Source organism: Hydra viridissima, unplaced genomic scaffold (assembly GCF_058129835.1).
Source record: "Hydra viridissima isolate aposymbiotic clone 2 unplaced genomic scaffold, HvirCarnegie_v1 scaffold_1, whole genome shotgun sequence".
Taxonomy (NCBI): Eukaryota; Metazoa; Cnidaria; class Hydrozoa; order Anthoathecata; family Hydridae; genus Hydra; species Hydra viridissima.
In genome coordinates this window covers 14,385,771-14,404,439 of record NW_028324300.1, presented here as the reverse complement: position 1 = coordinate 14,404,439, position 18,669 = coordinate 14,385,771, and the positions used below count along the sequence as shown (strand labels likewise).

At 27.8% G+C, this 18,669-nt stretch overlaps 2 protein-coding genes across 5 annotated transcripts in view; both read left to right on the top strand.

Moving 5' to 3' along the window:
* Nucleotides 1-2,417, top strand: part of LOC145188170 (proteasome assembly chaperone 2-like) — a 5,105-nt gene extending 2,688 nt beyond the window's left edge. Inside the window, exons 3-8 of the mRNA XM_090076830.1 lie at nt 789-847; nt 987-1,105; nt 1,224-1,318; nt 1,397-1,448; nt 1,848-1,969; nt 2,055-2,417. Coding sequence (XP_089932956.1) covers nt 789-847; nt 987-1,105; nt 1,224-1,318; nt 1,397-1,448; nt 1,848-1,969; nt 2,055-2,110 — 503 coding nt within the window. The 3' untranslated portion in view covers nt 2,111-2,417. The remainder of the gene's footprint in view (nt 1-788; nt 848-986; nt 1,106-1,223; nt 1,319-1,396; nt 1,449-1,847; nt 1,970-2,054) is intronic.
* A 7,709-nt stretch (nt 2,418-10,126) lies between these two features.
* On the top strand, nt 10,127-17,780 carry LOC145187268 (uncharacterized). Of its 4 annotated transcripts, none has more exons than XM_090084629.1 (7): nt 10,127-10,365; nt 13,928-15,918; nt 16,015-16,095; nt 16,526-16,600; nt 16,850-16,924; nt 17,042-17,098; nt 17,195-17,780. In XM_090084629.1, the coding sequence occupies exons 2-7, from the start codon at nt 13,932-13,934 to the stop codon at nt 17,230-17,232; spliced, it is 2,313 nt and encodes a 770-aa protein (XP_089940755.1). In that variant the 5' UTR covers nt 10,127-10,365; nt 13,928-13,931; the 3' UTR covers nt 17,233-17,780. The 4 variants fall into 4 exon arrangements, with proteins under 4 accessions (XP_089940755.1, XP_089940763.1, XP_089940746.1 ...); XM_090084637.1 differs by lacking the exon at nt 10,127-10,365 and adding an exon at nt 10,967-11,257; XM_090084620.1 differs by lacking the exon at nt 10,127-10,365 and adding an exon at nt 12,962-13,066.
* Nucleotides 17,781-18,669: the final 889 nt, after the last annotated feature.

The following is an 18,669-nucleotide window of genomic DNA, read 5'->3' as shown; positions in this document are numbered from 1 at the left end:
ATAACATAGTCATGTTAAAGCTATTATACTTATCATCTAATCATTATATTTGTTATTATTCTAAATTAAAAATGTTTTTTTGTTTTTGTTTTTTTTGTTTTAATATCACTGCATTTCTAAAAACCTAAAAGTAAATAAAGAAAATGAAGTCTTATAAACACCTAACAAAAATATGAAGTTGTCTTAGTTTGCTAATACTTTTTTTTTTTTTAAATATTTATTGAGGTCTTTCTTATACATGTAATTTGAAAATTTTTTGATTAAAAAATTTAAGAGCATAAGGAAGTTAGGGGAGGCATTTTTTAGAGCATTTTCCAATTTTTAGAGCGTTCATCTCTTTAATTCATTCATTTTACCAGAAAAGTTAATTTTTCTGGTAAAAAAAAAGGTAATTTTTTCAAAATAAAATCTCAAATGTTGGTTTTTTATTTCAAAAATAAGCATTTTTGATTTTTTTTTTTTTAAATTTATATTAACTTTTCAATTCAAATAAAAAATAATATAAAGAATTATGGCTAAATGAGTTTAATGTTAAATCCCAGTTACCTAAACTGAAACCAGTTTAAATACCTGAGAAATGCTGTTGGTTGATCAATTGAGTTGAAGAACCTAATTTCAATGTAATTTTAATATAATTTCAACTAATTTTTATATAAGGAAACTAATGATCATCATAACAAAAAAGCTCTAAATTATGATTTTGTTTTTATTGGTTCTTGTTGTTGATGTAACAGCATTTTTTATTGTTAATATTTATATTATTTTATAACTAGTTTTTATGTATTTAGTGTTTGAGTGCAAAGAACACAGTTTACTGATAGTTCAGCAACGAGCTCCATTTATAAAGGTAATTTTCTTTCGTTAAGACCTCTTTTTTTGAATTTTTCTTATTTTTGAATTTTTTTTTTTTATCTTTTCATATTTATTTTATAAATGTTAATTTTCTTAACTCTTATTGTTTGGGTTGGTTTTCTCAACTTTTAAAGGGTCGTATTTCAGCATTCCGTAAAAAATTAATTTCATGGATAGAAACTAGTTGCTTCAGTAAAATTGTGATGTGTTCTGGTATTAGTTCCCACATACGAAATGACAGTGATCTTCAAGGGTAATTTTTCATGAACGAATTTATTGAGTGTTGTTACATCTCAAATCTGTTTTCTAGAATGTTTATTTATTTATGTTTTTTACTTTCTAATATTAACTATTATTTGTATCTTATATAGGGATCCTTTTCGTTTCCTTACTTCTGACTTGGACTTTAAACAAAAATTCAAGCAAGATTTTGGTTGGACTGAATACAATCACAAAAAAACTGATGGTATAAAAAATAAATTTTCTAAAAAAATCATTTCGTTTTTTCCCTTTCTTTATGAAAAACCAGATGTTTTTTTTTTAGATACATATACTCTTCCGGGTGCCGGCATAGTTAAATCGATGTACGAGGAATGGTATGTTTTCTTAAAATTTGAAATGATCAGTTGCACTCTTGTATGTTTTAATTCGTGAACTTTTTTTTTTTTTTTTTTTTTTTTTTTTTTTTTTTTTTTTGCATACGTGTGTGCATTTATTTTCACAAAAAAGTTTAATTTTGCGCACTTCAGTTATCGTATGGGGAGAGAATATTTCAGTTTGTTATCTATTCCTTTTCTTTAATCAATCAACAAATCAAAACTCAAAACAATCCAACTAAGAATCAGAATTGCAAAATATCATCTGTGTTAGCAGTTTTTCGCTTCGTTTGGAAGCTCATTCGAAAAAATGCAAATTCTTATGTGATAAGCGAACTTGAATGTGACTCAAGGCTCAGTTTAAATTTACTTGAAACAAAAGTTGTTTTGCTTTTTTAGTAATAAACGGTCACTAAATTTTACGGCGTTATTAATCTACTGCGTCCCTGGTTACGAATATGACGACGTGGTACTGCTGGTGAATCGTCTACAAATATTGCTTGGCTTAAAGTTTCAAATAAGTAAGTTTTTCATTCTGTTAATTTTCAAATCAGTCTTTTCTGTTAAATTTAAAAAGTAAACATTCACAATTTTAAAACTTTTTAGATTTTAAAACGCTATCTTCCAATTGGCAAAGTTATGCAAACGAAAATATTTTCTAAATTGCTAATCAATGCCTTTTGGGTTCTCATCCAGCTTGAAAATCCGCAATACAAAAACGAACAAAAAAAGTCCTTATATCAGCAGAAAAAGAAATTACAGACATTTTCGTTCTTACTTAAGACATCTTCAAACTGTTTGTTCCATAAACGTTTGATTAGTATATATAAGAAAGTCTTACTTTCTGTTCTGTAAAGCTTTTCTAGTACCGCTGAGTTTTAACTGGGAGATTCATAATTTTTGTCAATAAAAAAAAACTAAAATGTATTTTTACCTATGTTTGACTTAAATTCTTGACTCTCTTCAAAAGCTTCACTGCAAATCCTTCTTGATGAATGAAGTACAGGTTGTAATTTAATCTCAAATACTTCGCGTGGCTGTTAATTATCACCTTTCTGTCTCCTTTTTTTTCTTATGGAAATTTTCCTGTATCACAATATTCCAGGCGATATATAAAAAAATTAACTTAGTTTGATGCGAGCTATGTTGTGAATATTATAGCTTCAGTAATGGCATGGACCTATAAAGGTGAGTTTCCACTCATCCGTTTTTGCTACGGGAAAGGGAAAGGGAAGGGAAAATTAATCACGTGAGCGTGCGCAGTTTGTAATTTAACTTTGAAAATTGATCACTGCGCATGCTCAAGTGATTAATTTTCCCATCCCTTTCCCTTTCCTGTAGGAAAAACGGATGAGTGGAAGCTCACCTTAAGAGATGGACGTGCAACCTATTGTTTTTTTTTTTTGCGAACCATGCTCGTTGCACATTGTTACAAATCTTTTGTTTTAAACAATAGAAATTAAATTATATTAAAGTATGTCGGATTCGTCGAAAGTTTTTGGTCTCGTCTAACCAGTCACATCAACTTCCTTTTAGTAATTCAAGATAACAGCAATATAACCAAGCTTTAAGCTTAATTTTATATAGCTAGATATTCTTAATATTTTAAGAAATAACGCTGATGATGATATAGAAATTGAGATCATATACTTAACTACTTTAGTACATGTATAGCTAGAGATATAATAAATAATACAAAATATCAACTAGTTTTGTAGCAACCTGGAGCACAATGGTTTCATGTCCAGGGGACTACTCTATCTCTTATATTGCTGTAGACTTCCAGTCTATGAATATTATAGAATTTTCTATTTTTATGTTTAACAACAGAAATATATACAGTTAAGGATAAATAACTTACACAAAATGAATGTAAATACAACAAAGAAAAAAATAATTTGTCACAGTTTTAAAGAATTTAGCTAAGCCAATTTATGGCAAACCGCAAGAATAACTAAGTATTTATTATCAACATGGTATTTACCAGCTATATATAAACTAATTTTCATTTGACAAAAGCAAATGGGTTATTATGTGCTTTTTATGACATGAAATAATATACGAAACATGAAAAACAAAAACATGAATTATCTGGCCGCATTTTGCAAGATAATTATAAATTTGAATAACTTTTTAAAAGGTTTTGCATTATCAAATAAATTATAAAAAAGCCCATTAGAAAATACATCTACTACAAAAAAATGCATAGGGGAATATATATTATGGAGCTTATAGAGTAGTCGAGACAAAAAATGGCGACATGTCGGAAAAAATACTCAAAAAATACATAAAATTAAGCCTGGTTAATGAAGGACCAAGGAGTTTAATGAAACCAGACCTTGACTAAAAATTTTAATTAAGCTTTTTTATATTTCGCTATACTTTTTTTAGTCATTTCAAAATTATCCTTACAGGTCTATTTTATTATCGACGGAACTTTGTCTACACGAAAAAAGTAACTAAATTTACAAATGTTTATCCTGGAAAAATGTTGAAAATCTGTTCCTGCCGACAACTAATTTCCTTCACCTTGGTGTAATTTGTTTAGTAATTTGTCAACGAGTGAAGTAGTTACTTTATCCTGAACAGTGTTATTAATGAAATGTTACACATGTTTAAACTCAGTTGATCAGAGTTTCTGTTTTAAAACTGTGGGCAGCCATTTTGATAGATTTTTTTTAATGGCGGGTGAAAATTTAGAGTTTGTCGGAAACTCGCATGGCTCGCTGATTTTTGCGGCCTATTTGATGTAAAACAAAAGGTTGCACGTCCATATATTATAGGTCCATGGTAATGGTATAAGCCGTTTCTTCGTTTGTGATACTCTGGATAATATCATCTTGTTTGCGACGTAGAAACAAGATCTGCTTGCAGTCAGCCTGGCGTCTGTTATTGATACGGGTATATATATTGGAGCTAAAGTTCGAGTTTTTGGTCTCGCGAATGAGCGCTATAGCTCCAATGTGACAGACAGCAAGAGAGGCAATCATTCTTCAGCAACTTTTCCGCTTCTAATTGACATCATGTAATTAAAAAATGTTTTGTTTTTAGATTTGACAGCGCCATAATTTTAAAAAGTTTTAAATTTATTAGTAGAGTACCATTGGTACTCCATTAACAAAATTAGCGAAATTCAGTAAAAATAAATTTTGATCCATATTTTGAGAGAATTTTAATATTTTAATGAGCTAAAATTTAATTCGCTAAATTTAGCATTTTATAAAAAGTAACACGCTGGAGTTGTGTATCACTCTTTGTAAAAGGTAATTAATATTTCCATATTATTATTTCGCGTTTTAGTGTGGGGATACCCTCCTCTTTCTACAAGTATCCAAAGTTTGATTTTAATTCTTCAACACATACCTCCTCCTCTTCCTCCTCCTCCTCTTCCTCCTCCTCCTCTTCCTCCTCCTCCTCTTCCTCCTCTCCCCCCCTTCCTTCCACTGCCTTCCATCTGTGGACGTTATGAATGCACAGCGCATCATCATCGCTGCGCCAAAAGTTGTAAGTTTCAGAGTTTGGATTTTTCGCTACGCAGCACAACTATTCTCAATTTAAAAACATACAAAACAATGTCCGAATATATTGTTACATACTTTCTCACTCATGCACATAATCGCAAATGAAACAGAATATTATGAATAAAATGGAAAGAAAAACGGATTCTTTTTTCCACTAATCTTGTAATGGCAATTGTGAACTACTCTTACTCAGGTCACGGTTGTGGTACCGTGATATTTTCAAAGTTCCGTGTAAGGATTAATTGGACTTTGTGTAACTCTCATTCTAAGTTTACTTAGTTATTTCTAGACAGAGTGTTAACGTTTTATTCTATGATAGTGTTTCCTGCTAGGGGGGGCGGTAGTTATCTGTTATTTCCAATCCTTATTCTGGTTTTGTGTAAATTCAGTCTTATGATGTGATGACGGTATTTCTCCTCACAAGCTGATACCTGCTCTTTTAAGTTCTTTTTGAATGATATGCATTTCTTACATTTTAACTCAAATTTATTACCTCCATACTGAATATAGGCATCTGTGTGTTAATAGCTATAATGGTAACTTATTAGCTTAATTAATTAATAATTCTAAAGTTTAGTTAAATTATAGGTTACAGTTCGTTGTAGTAATATAGTTAATCAATATTTGGTATTTTTTACGGGTAAATTAAATTTTTTCCGGGTAAATTAAATTTTATTCTGATTTTTCTATCAAACCAGCCGTAAAACCAACAAATGATATTTTCTGTTGTTTATAGCTTGTGCAGAACCATGAGTATGATAACCTTTTTTTTATAGTTGATAATATGATATTTTACTGGCGTTATTAACTACCAGTTGTTCAGGTTATTGTGTAAATCTAGCCTTATTCTAACTTTACATTTTTCTACTCTAGCATAATATAAACATTCGTTTTTATAAGATCATTTAAGATAATCTAGTGTTTGTGTGATGTTTTTGTTGCTTTATTTAAAGCCAATCAAATGTTTGTTTTTTTAGATAACTCATGGAATTAGTGTTGTTATATTTTCAATAGCCAATGCAGGTGTTTTAGATAAACGTTATTCGTCATATTTTTACTTTTATATACGTTAAACTTTCGGGGTTTTCCACTAGCAAGTTTTTCAATTCCATAGTGTAAACCATAGCGGCTCTATTTCTTTAAAATAGGGCTGAGAATATGGTCTCCACAGCCTCTGCATTATTACGGAACTGCATGAAGTATGTAAATTAAGGTTTTGAGCAAAGAATTGTTTATCTAAATTTACTCACAAAATGTGGATTTTGTATTTTCTTTTGAAAGTCAGTCGTACTTAAATAATCAACCCTATAGCAGGGATACAAATTTTGAGATAGATCAATAGTTTGTATTTGTATATCTACACACTGGTTGAGACCGAGCAAGTGAATATCCCAAAGTAACACCATAAATGACACCGTAAAGAATTAGTAAGATTAACTCCATCAAGGATTTTACGGAACAGTTGTCTTGAGAGAATGTGTTTTCGCCATAACCGCACTTAATTATCTTAAATAATTACATTTGTTTACGTCTAAAAAATGAATTTAGTCTTAGTAGAGATCACTCAACATGTGGTAAAAAAAAACCTTACATTTTTATATTACATATTGAGCAATCCTTCCCCTATAGGATAGTATGAATTTCAGATTTTACTTTTTACATTTCACTACGCAACCTTTCGACTTAAATAAACTAAGAAAACAGCTTCTTCAGTGAAAACTGTAACTCTGGTGTAAGAGAATCAGCCATACTATGGATGCGAAGGTATGGTAATCCATACGATCGATTACCATACCTTTGAAGCAGAAACTATAAGGATTTCAACAGCTTAACATATGAAAATAAAAATGATCTTGTTTGTTGTTTTTATTTTTATTACTTAAGCTTATTGGATTTTATTTTATTTCTTGCTTTCATTGCTTCGGTTGTTTTTAATGAAGTTTTTATAATCATTATAATAATTCTAAATATTAAGAAGCTATACTTAAATTTAATGGATGAAAATCAGTCTCTTATGTTTGAATTAAAAGGTTTAGCAATCTCTCCTCTAAAACTGAGAATTCAATTTTTGGATCAAAATTCTTATATAAGTAGTTAAAATATTGTACAAAATAAAAAGATGTTTCAATTTATTATCTACGAGGAAAAAATTTTTCTTCCTATACTTCTAATTTTTTAAGACTAAAAGCATAAGTTGTAATAGGTCTAAAACTTATCTCATCTTACTACTGCTAATTTTATGTTTTTTCACTTCATATAAATCTGTCTTTAAAAATCACCAAATTGCCACAAGTATTTTTTTTTTTTTTTTAGTTAGTTTATCCTCCATCTTGATCAACCAACATCAGTCATCATCTTAATCTTTCTTGATATTCTTTAAGTCTAAGTCTCTGGATTATTTTGATATTCTCTAAGACTAACGACAATTTCGTCAATTTTTCTTTATAAGGTCTCTCCATCTCAATCATATTATCAATAAAATCACTTATAGATGTTTATTTACATAGTTTATGATATGTAAGTTTGTTATATTTCCTTATTATAACAAGTTTAAAGGAAGCCGCCACTATAAAAAATGATAGGGAAAAAAATTTCATCATTGTCAATGGAATTCCACTTTCTGTAAAAGTGGAATTTAATTGACACTGATGAAATAAATACTCGCATTGTATCAAATAATGTAACAAATTCTTATTATATTATTACTCAAATATATACTGAAACTCAAATATATACTCATATATTTCAATGGCTTTAACAAGATCAGTTATCTTTTTTAAACACCAATCGATTTCGTTAGAATTATTGATGCAAGAAGTTTAAAATGAGAAGTTTTTTACATCTAATTTCATTTTCAATTAAATAAATTTCATTTTCAATTAAATAAATTTCATTTTCAATTAAATTTCCTTTTGTATATCTTTTTCTGGCAAACGGTTTTTTCAAGTACATTTAGTGCTTTAATAGAGAAAGATTGGTTGGCAAAGTAAATGTATTTTACGCATGCTTGTGTAAAGGCAGGAATACATTATGAGATATATTCATTAGGCAGTTTCATGAATCTCGATCTGATTGTATGGCTTTCGGGATAGCGGAAAAAGGACCTGAAAAGATAATGATATTAAAAGGGTTTCAAAGATTAATCTCGATTCTTGAATACTGAGTATATAATAATACGCGGTGAAACACCGTCTTTATATAAATAAATTTATGAAAATGTGGTAATTGATGATAATCATCAGAAAGTAATGTTTTTAGTGAATATTTTTAGTAAATTTGTTCGAGTTCATGTGACAAGAAGTTTTTGTTTAGTGGATTGCTTAACCAGCTTCAACTGATTATTTTAAAATGGGGTTTAAATACCAAGTCTTTCTTTATATAAAACTGGTTTTATATTAGGTATGCGTATTATGGCCGCATCGGTAATCAGATGCGTTTTTAGGTTAAGGAAATTTGATATTCCTAAGAAATGTTTTTAAAAAGCATGAAATAAAATACTACAAATATTTATATATAATGAATAAAATACAAATATTTGAAAATTTTTTCACTGTTACTTGCAAATAATAAATATAAAACATGATCTTTGAGATAATAAATATTAAATAAGATCTCTAAAAAAATGAATTTAAAAAAGATCTTTGAAATAACAAATATAACATAAAATCTTTTAAATAATAGATGTGAAATAAGATCTCTAAAGTCACAAATAGCAAAATCATCTAAAATATGAGAATGAAATCTTATAATCAATTTTAAACATTTTTCTTCTGTAATTTTTTTATGAAAAGTTTTAACAGATTTAAAACAAAGATTTACAACCTCTAAAAAAAAATAAAAATTCAAAAAGTTGAAAACTTAACTATAAAAAAAAAAACATTCTAAAATAATGTAGAGAACTCATTTCAACCGTTAAAATTTTAAAAGAATTGATTTTTGCAGATTTTAACATGGTCATGTGTATCTAGGGTATAAATCTATTGCGGCCATTCTTAGTTACACCATTTAGTGAAGCACAGTGCCATGGGAATGAAGTTGTGCTGCTGGTAAAATGCATTGCATGTGGAAGGAAAGCGTTCAAAATATTACATAATGCAGGTCGACGTCATACTCTTTTTTTTAATGTTTTACAAGCAATTAAAGACTTAAAAACAGCTAATAAATCAAATTAAGGAACAATTATATATATATATATATATATATATATATATATATATATATATATATATATATATATATATATATATATATATATATATATATATATATATATATATATATATATATATATATATATATATATATATATATATATATATATATATATATATATATATATAAGTAGGTCATGCGTGGTGCAAAAAAGCGGAAGCTTTTCGGAATATAAATAAAACTAAAATTAAACTTTTAAAGAGAAAAAAAAACTATTAAAACAATTAAAAAAAGCAAAAAATAAACAGAAAAGAGGAAATGGGGTTAAATATCGTTGAAAAGTAAGCTTTAAAAAAAAATAAAAGACCTTCAATAGAACAAAAAACAAAAAAAAAAAAAAAAATCGCCGAATTCAAAACTTCTAATAACAAAACAAAACAATAAAAAATTTAAAATAAAAACACTTAATTCTCAGCGTAACACTTTTGCGCAAAAATTTATCTCCTTTACGATTCAAATACCCAAAACAATAGCGGTCGAGGTTATTACTTACCTGAAGGGGTTTCGCACCTGAGGTAGATGCGTTTCGGATTTGGTGAAGGCATACTTCAAAAATTTAAGCTTGATATCTACGGTCATTCGTGGAGTCTAAGCTCCCAGCGATTGCTTACATCAGTTTCTTTTTAACATCATGCAATATTTACGAAGCGTGGCGAGGAATAGAGCAAGAATGAATCTTCATATTCATTATGCATCACAAAAAAAAAAAAAAAAAAAAAATAGAAAAAAAAAACTGGATACAAATTTTATTTATTTAAATTACAGATCCAAAATAGACTTGTGTAAAAAAAAAAAAAAAACTATTACATCGCTAATTCATATTTGCATGCAATTTGATATTAACAAGAAAAAAGGGCGTGGATTTATATTTTAAATGACTTGTATAAATTTTCATAATTTCTCTTTTATCATCTAATCATATTTGTCGAATCGTTTTTTGTTTTTAAAAGTAATAAAAACTGCTTAAAAATAAAAACTCAACACAAAGTTATTTATAGTGACGCATAAATTATAGGTTCGATATTGACATAGTTTTATGAATTTACTCGTTAAAATAATATGTTCTTAATGAGTTCATAATGTTTGGTTATTTTTTATATTCTTAAATAAAAAAAAAAGGTAAGTGTGCGACACTGTCGTGGTTGCTTCAACAAAAAGTCGAATTAAAAAAAAAATATCAAAAAGTAAGATTTTAATTTTTATTTTCATTTTGTTTATGCATTCAGTAATTGTTTATTATCACTGTCTTTTCGAACATTTTCTACTTAAAGTTTAAAATTAAAAAAAAAAACATTCTTTATTTTTGTAAACTTTATTTTGAATGTCTCCGTGCTTTAATATCTATTGCGCTAGAACAATAACGAGAAACAACGGCATCAACAGAAATAGCAACTCAAACGACAACAAAACGATTTCCAGAAATGGAAGGGAAACACTATTTAACGAACCTTTTTCTGTCAAATAAATTAAAGTTGCGAAACCTTTAAGTTAAAAAAACCCAAGTTAAAATTGAGGCTATTTTTTGGAATGCTATTGTTGATAAATTCGATGTTTATTGATCTGTGAAATACAATCATTTTAAACTCGAAGAATCGAATGAAGTTTCTACAATAACTTAAAAAAACTTCAGTTATTCGATTCCCATACCAAGCAAGCTGGGAACAAGTAAAAACAACAACGACGATAAAAACAATTATAATAAAAACTTATTGATAGAAATTAAGATAAGAAAAGAAAGATTAAGCGTATAAAACAGATAATTGCTTATTTTAACATTCATAATATGTTATAAAAACAACCATCAAAGCGAGCACACGGAATATTGTTATTTGATTGTTCTGTATTTATTTTTCCTATATATATATTTATTTAATCCTCTCCTGCTTAAACAATACGAAGAAAGCAAATAAATATGGTTTTAAAAGATACCGGATTAAAGATTGACGCCACGTAAACAAATATAATAAAACTTAGAAAATTCAATTATAAACCAGAAGTTTATTATAAGAGAAAAAGCAGCGAGGAAATGCAAAAACTTATTGTCGCCTATTTGATTCGATAAGGGACATCGTAACGGTATTTCTTTTTCTATGTGTTTAATTGAACAGAAAGAAATCTTGATTTCTATCGATAAGTTTAGAAAAATCAAGATGAAATTTGCTTATATCGTAGGAATTATTAAATTAGATTGAAAATTCGTTGTTGCTAAATTTAACTTTAAGATTAGGTTCAGTGTCGAGTTCAAAGGTAAAATAGACGGAGATAAAATTCTCAAATAAAAAAAAAAAAAAATTCAATAAACAAAATGAAATATTTCACTTGTCAAATTTAGTAACATACTTTAAAAATACAAATCATTTTTATTCATTATTTATTGTAATTCATTTATCTTTTTTCAATAATTCATTTTCATTTTTTCAGTCTTAAACAAATAAACGCCAGCTATTAAATGAAAATAATTTAGCAGTAAAAAAAAAAAAAAATGAAATTTAAAAAATAATTTTACGGGTTTTTTCACACTTAGTAACCAAATCCTAACAAATGGCGCAATTTTGATGAAAATGTTATTTAACAAATTGCAAGCATTTTTGCTTGTAACTGCTTTGAGAATAGAAAAAATACCAAACAATTTTTTATGAACACATACCAAAATAATATTTACCTCGCTTAACTTGTTACTGTTTAATATATCTATATGTGCGTATGCTTTATATATATATATATATATATATATATATATATATATATATATATATATATATATATATATATATATATATATATATATATATATATATATATATATATATATATATATATATCGCACATGCAAATTATTATTATTATTATTATTATTATTATTATTATTATTACTGAGACGGAAAGTTCTTTTTGCAGCTGTTCTATTAACATATCTTCAATATTTATCTATACAATTTTAGAAAGTTTAAAATAGTTTGCGACCATTCATAGCTTCATTAAAATCGAGTTAGTAAGTTAAGTGCTACCTTTGACGAGAGTGAATTAGGAAGAGGGAACTTGATAGGCTTCAGAGGTTGTATGGCGATAACCGTTGACGTAATGTTAGTTACCATTAAGACTTAATTGGAGAGTTTTTAATATAGTATGAAAATGATTAAATTCTAATGGATAATTAAATCCATACGGCCAATTAAGAACAATTTTACCTTGAACAAATACTTATAAGTAAATCTCAGCCATAACCTAACCTGTGTGAACATTTTTTATAATAATTACCATAATTATCCTTAGCCGAATTTTAAACGAGATTCCGGTCTCGGAGCGGAAAAGTGGCGACCAATAACAAGAAGTATTAAATATATCCAAAATTGTTGTCTAATTTATAAGATTTTCATCAATTTTCTTTGTTACAATTTAAAAAAAAAAACAGTTCGTTTAATAATTTTCATTTATTTATAATGCTCATATTGGGCCCTGCTCATATAGTGGAAAATTGTGCTATGCGTTAATTTGTAAACATCCTTAAAAATTTTAAGGCTTAGAATGCTTCAATAAGTTTGCGTATACCAAGTTATACCAACATAAATCTTCTCGCCTTTTTTTATTTATTTTATGGTTGGACGATTACTACTCTGTAAAAAGATGTCGTAATGGATTATTGTTTACTCAATAGAATGTTAGGAGAAAATGTATTTTAATATTGCAACATTATTCTATTTTCTATCTAAATATCTGCTGATTGAAATTTATTTTCTTATTACAACTCTTTAGTTTTCTGATCATTATCTTTTTTTCGGTCAATAATTTTGCATATTATTTTTTATAATGATTTTACAACTAAAATATATCAAATAAAAACTTCTCAATCTAATGTTGGTTTGAATAAGAATAACTGGAGAAAAAGTATGTTTTTTGAATATTATAAAACAAATATAGAAATAAATGTATTATGAAAGCTTTGTTATTGATATAGAAATATTGTCTTAAAGAAAAAATTTTATTTACGTAAGAGCAAAGATTTGATATTAAAACGCTTTTCAATTTCGTATGAAAATTTTAAATATGTATATCAAAGAGATTCTGTATGTATGAAGTTATGTTTATAATTATACTTGACCAAGGTTTAAAACAATAAACACAAAATAAATCAGAATCAACGATGAACGTACGCGAAAAGTAAAAATGAAAAGATTATTTTGAAGGTTTTGTATTTGGAAACAACTAAGTAATTTATTAGAAAGAAGGAAATAAATCTTACCACAACTCGCTACTTTTATTAAAAAATCTCTTTATGAATAGATGTGGCTAGTTATGTGTTTTTAAATTACACGCTTTCATTTTTGAGCGCACTTTTATTGTCATTGTTCTTTTCTTGGTAAAAATCAACGGTATTTAATTTCTTTAAATTAAAACATACAATAATTGTATGCGCTCAACATGTGGGATTTCTTCAAAAGGATGTCTAATGAACCTTTTCTGTATTGAAATAAAAGGCTACTATTAGATTCTTTTGCTATTTTACTTTTCATAAGAATTGTCACTTTCTTTGCGTTTTTAAAAGAGAAAGAGAGAGTAAGAAAAAATCAGTTAAATAATTTCACCTACACTAGCAAAAAAGTAATCAAACAGCTATTATAACTCTTTTTTAACAGCTACTATAGATTTTTTTAACTTATGTTTATATGTTTATTGAATCTTTATTTATATATTTTTTGTATATAGTAAAATTGCTTTTGTTCATATTAATTTTATATCTTATTTAAGAATTATGGAAGTTGCTCAGATGTCTACTTATTCACCTAATCAACATTCACCATATTATTCTTCTCGAGACTTAAATGCAGATGGAGAATCAGTTACATTACACCCATTAATTATTGGAAAACATATTGTTGTATGTATGCCTGAAGTCAATAAAGTATTGAGAAATGTCTACCAAGTTCTTTCTCAAGCTAATTACTACCTTTCAAAACATGGAATTAGCTCCAGAAGATACTCTGGTGCTCAATTAATACGGATAAAAATGCTAGGAATTTTAGGTCATGATGCCAAAGTTTGTTCATATATTCTTCAAGAGGATGCTGAGATGGTATTTGATAGTTTTGATTTGACAGGCAACAGTAGAAAAAGCTCTAAAATAGTTTGGATGGATCCAGTGCTACTTGATGAAAAACCTATGCCAAGTCCTCCTTCCAAACCTTGTGAGATGAGAGCTTCTGAATCAGTGCAAGAATTTCCTATTAAGGTTCATCAGTTCCGTCTTGGTGAGGACATTATTGTTTGTACTCCTGATGTCCAAAAAGTTATTCAGGTTACTTTTAACCAAGGTGCTGCTGGTTATTATTTTTCTAAGCTCGGGATTGTCCCTTACAAATTTGTTCATTCTGCTCATCTTGACAAAATCAAAGAGTTGCATATAATCAAAAGATCAGCTGTTCATTGTACTTACGTTATGAAGGAAGATGCTTTAAAAGTTTTTGATGCATATGGAATGTCTTGTGATGAAGTTGAAGAAAAGGTAAAGTTCTTAGAAGTTATTGATCTTGCTCTAGCTACTCCCTCTTGGAAACCTGTAAAAATAAAGAATGAAAGTCCTAGTTCAAGCATGATGAGTGCAACACGTGAGAACTCAATGAGTCCAAGAGATTCAACTTCTCCAAAACAGCAACTCTTTTCTCCAGCTGATACAGAATCAGAAATTGCTTTGGATGATGATGGAGAGATTCCTTTGTTTCAAGAGAATGACATGGTTGTTCATGTTTTTATGGTAGAAAATGAGGAGGTTGTTTGTATGCCTGACATCCATAAAATTGTTCAGAGTATACATGGAAACTCAATTCAAGTGAACTATTATTTCAATAAACTTAAAGTTCATAAGAGAAGATTTTGTTTTGCTCATTTAAGAGAATTAAAAAGTAGAAACATTTTGCAAAACAATGCTACCTATTGCACATATGTTCCCAGAGCTGATGCAGAAAAATTATTTCAAATTTACTGTTTAGCAGGGGATCCTAAGCTTAATGAAATTACCTTTACAGAAACAATAAATCTTGATAGTAAGTTCAGTTCTGAAGATGTACATGATGAGAACTGTTCCAGAAATGCAGATGAAAAAGTAACAATCCATACATTTGATCTAGATGGAAATATTGTAATAACAACTCCAGATGTACACAAATTAGTTGATTTTTTAGAAGAACAGAGTGCATCATTAGACTATCATTTTCGAAAACTTGGAATTATAAAATATAGATTTACTTATTCTCAATTGCATCAATTGCGCAGGTTAAATGTTATTAAAAGACCTACAGTTTGTACATTTATAAATAAGACAGATGTCATGAGACTTTTAAGTATGTATGAAACAGAACGAAATAGAATTAAAATAAAAAATATAGATTTTCTTGAACCTATTGTACTTGCTCCAGGCAAAAATCAGCCTAGCAAATCAAAATTTGATTTTGAAAACAGTTATGATAGTCAAGAATATCAATCACCTTCGTCAATGCAACAGTCACCTACATTTGTTGAACCTCCAATTGCCACCCAACTAACAAAAGGAGAAATATTAAGCCCAACAACTACAGCAATGCATCACATTCAAAAAATTCACCCTTCAATAGATTGTCCTATTGTTATTCCAAATGGTGATTATGACCCTGGCAAAATTTTAGTAACTCCTTCAAGATCTCTACACAATGGAAAACGTTTTCATGATGATGATGATAATGGTGAAGTTGATATGTGCAAAAAATGTGAGCTCTAAGAAAGCAGTTTTAAATGATGTTATTTTTCATTTTCTAGATTAATAAGAATTGGATTGCTTTTATACCAGACACAATTATTTTTAGATAAGTATAATGGCTACCCAAGGCATGAAGATCTCATGAAAGACTTGAACAGAAAAGAAATTGAACTTCGCATTCTTCATGGTTTGTTTTTTTGTGTCTGTTTTTTTTTTTTTTTTTTGAACAATGAATAAAATAAAGCAAAATGAATTGAAAGTGTGTCAAAGTTTAAAGTAATTTAAGATGTCTATGCTTATATTCAGTTAAAACAAAGTTGTTTTTGTAGAAACAAAGTCATTTAATTTTTTTCAGAATTTCAGGAAGAATTTCAAGTTGTTGTTATTAATAAAAAGTAAAGAAAAGTTTCAGATTGCTACAAGTAAAAATGCAGACTTCAAAGTCTGCATCTTTACTTGTAGCAATCTGAAAACACATGGTTTAAAAATTTCTAAAAATACTCTCTTCTTTTAAGATGCAATTGATTTAAGTCTGGTTTTACACTAAAGCTAAATCCTGTATAAATGTTTTTCACAAGTAATGATAAATTAAGAATGTTTCATGTTAAAATGTATAGATGGATACCAGCGTGAAATTGACGAAGAACAAAATCGTCGTTTGCACATCGAAAGGAAGTTGAAAGAAGCAATCAGTAAGTTTTCAGTCATTATAGTTAAAAATATACAAGTATTTTCTTGATTAGTTGTAAGAATACTTTTAATTTATCTTTTTATCATTTACTATATACACTGAAAGTTATTAGTATTACTACATTGTTATTTTGATCTATTAATTCTATACTTTTTTTGCTGTATTACAAAGAATCATCATTAGTGTTGATCATCATAGATGTTGATCATCATTGATGTTTATCGCCATTGTAATTGTGATAATTATTTAGAATTTCACAAACAAGAAGTTGAAGATATGAAGCAAAAACAAAACGAACTTCTTAATGAAATAGCAAAACTCAAAGGTTTGAATAAAAATAATTTTAGCTTGAACTCGTTACAAATATCTTTAATTTGATGATTTTTTTTTTTTTTTTTCTTCCTCTTATTTTTTTTTCTTTAACGTTGATATTAATTTTTAGAAGAGCTTCTCACCGAGCGTCGTATTCGCGAAGATTTGCAAAAAGAGTCGTTAACCGGTAATTTTATGTTACTCGTGGTTTTTCTTTATCGCCATTTAATTTTTTTTTCTTGTTATATTTTTAATCTCTTTTAATTTTTTATTATATCTTTAGAAAACCACGAAGATTCTTCGAAAAGGACGATTTCCTAGTGAAATTCCTCTCTTTTGAATAAATTCCACATTAAGTTTGATATCGAGTTCAAATACAGTTTTTAAAAACGAAAAAACGGCCCTAGCTAATATGTCCACGACATTTTTAAAGGAATATTTCTTATTAAATGATTATTTTGTATTTTTTAAGTTGTTTATACTGAAGAATAAAAGGAAATTGTCATGAGTCACGAAGTTTGTGGCTCTTGGTTTTTCTATTTATCCAATTTTCTTTTTGGTATTTAGTTGGTTGTATAAATTTATGAAAAGGTTTACTTTTGTAACTTTTATTTATTTTAAATATCTCGATTTCTTAAACCAAATATTTTGTAGCGCTCTATTTAGACGTTGCATTTTTTTATTTTATTTATTTGGTCAGTGAAAATTGGCCACTTTGAGGTTCGCAAACTTTTGTTCACCTGACGATTCTTCGCATTTTTAAATGTTTTAGGTCTTTGATGTATATACTTTTTTTTGTTGTCAATGTTTACAATGTAACTAATCATTTATATGAAACCAAATCAAAAATCGATATTAGGCTAGATCGATATTTCTTACTCATTTTTTCACGGTTATTGTTCTGTTTATAATGGAGCGTCATAAATTGAAAGGTAGGTATAGGGTTTCGAAATCTCAACACATTCTAATCAAAACTTTATTTTTCGAAAATTTAAAAAAATCTGTGTCGAGCAGAACTAAATCACTGATCGTCACCGGTGACGAATGATCAATAATTAATTGTACATTTTTTAAAGATATTTAAAGAATGAAACATTTGTATCCAATATTACAATCGAAATAAGAAGATCTACAGATAAATGAAATCAAACATATACGATTTATAAAGATCGTTTGTAACCGCTAACAATTTAGATAATAATCGGGCTGATCGACATCGATCATAGTTAATTATTTTTATTCGTGAATTCTCGGCTATGTTTACTTTCTAATGACTATGGTCATTAGAAATAACCACAAACGTTGATTAACTTTTCAACGATTTGTTGTTTAAGGCTCACGTCGTTATTTCTCATGTCATCGTAAAACTTGGCTAAGCCCGTATGATTTTATCCGAATTTTTTAACAAAATTTGTAAAATTTTATCTGAAATATTCTGATTAAAATTCCGATTAAATTACCGATACACATTCGAAATTTGTATTCTGGACTTACACCGAGTTTAACAAATTTGTGCGGAATTATATGATCTTGCTTTCTATCCAAAATTGTTCTTCGCGCCACTAACCTTCGCCTTATTTGAAATTACCCAAAAAAAATTTAACCATCCATTTAAACTATAATATTATTTTTATTGCTGTTATTATTGCTTTGAAGCTTTAAAATGACTTATGTGACGAGTATCACGTTTATTGTTAAACTGATTTATTTCATTTATCCAGCATTTTTCCAAGTTTTATTCTAAAATTATGTCACTTA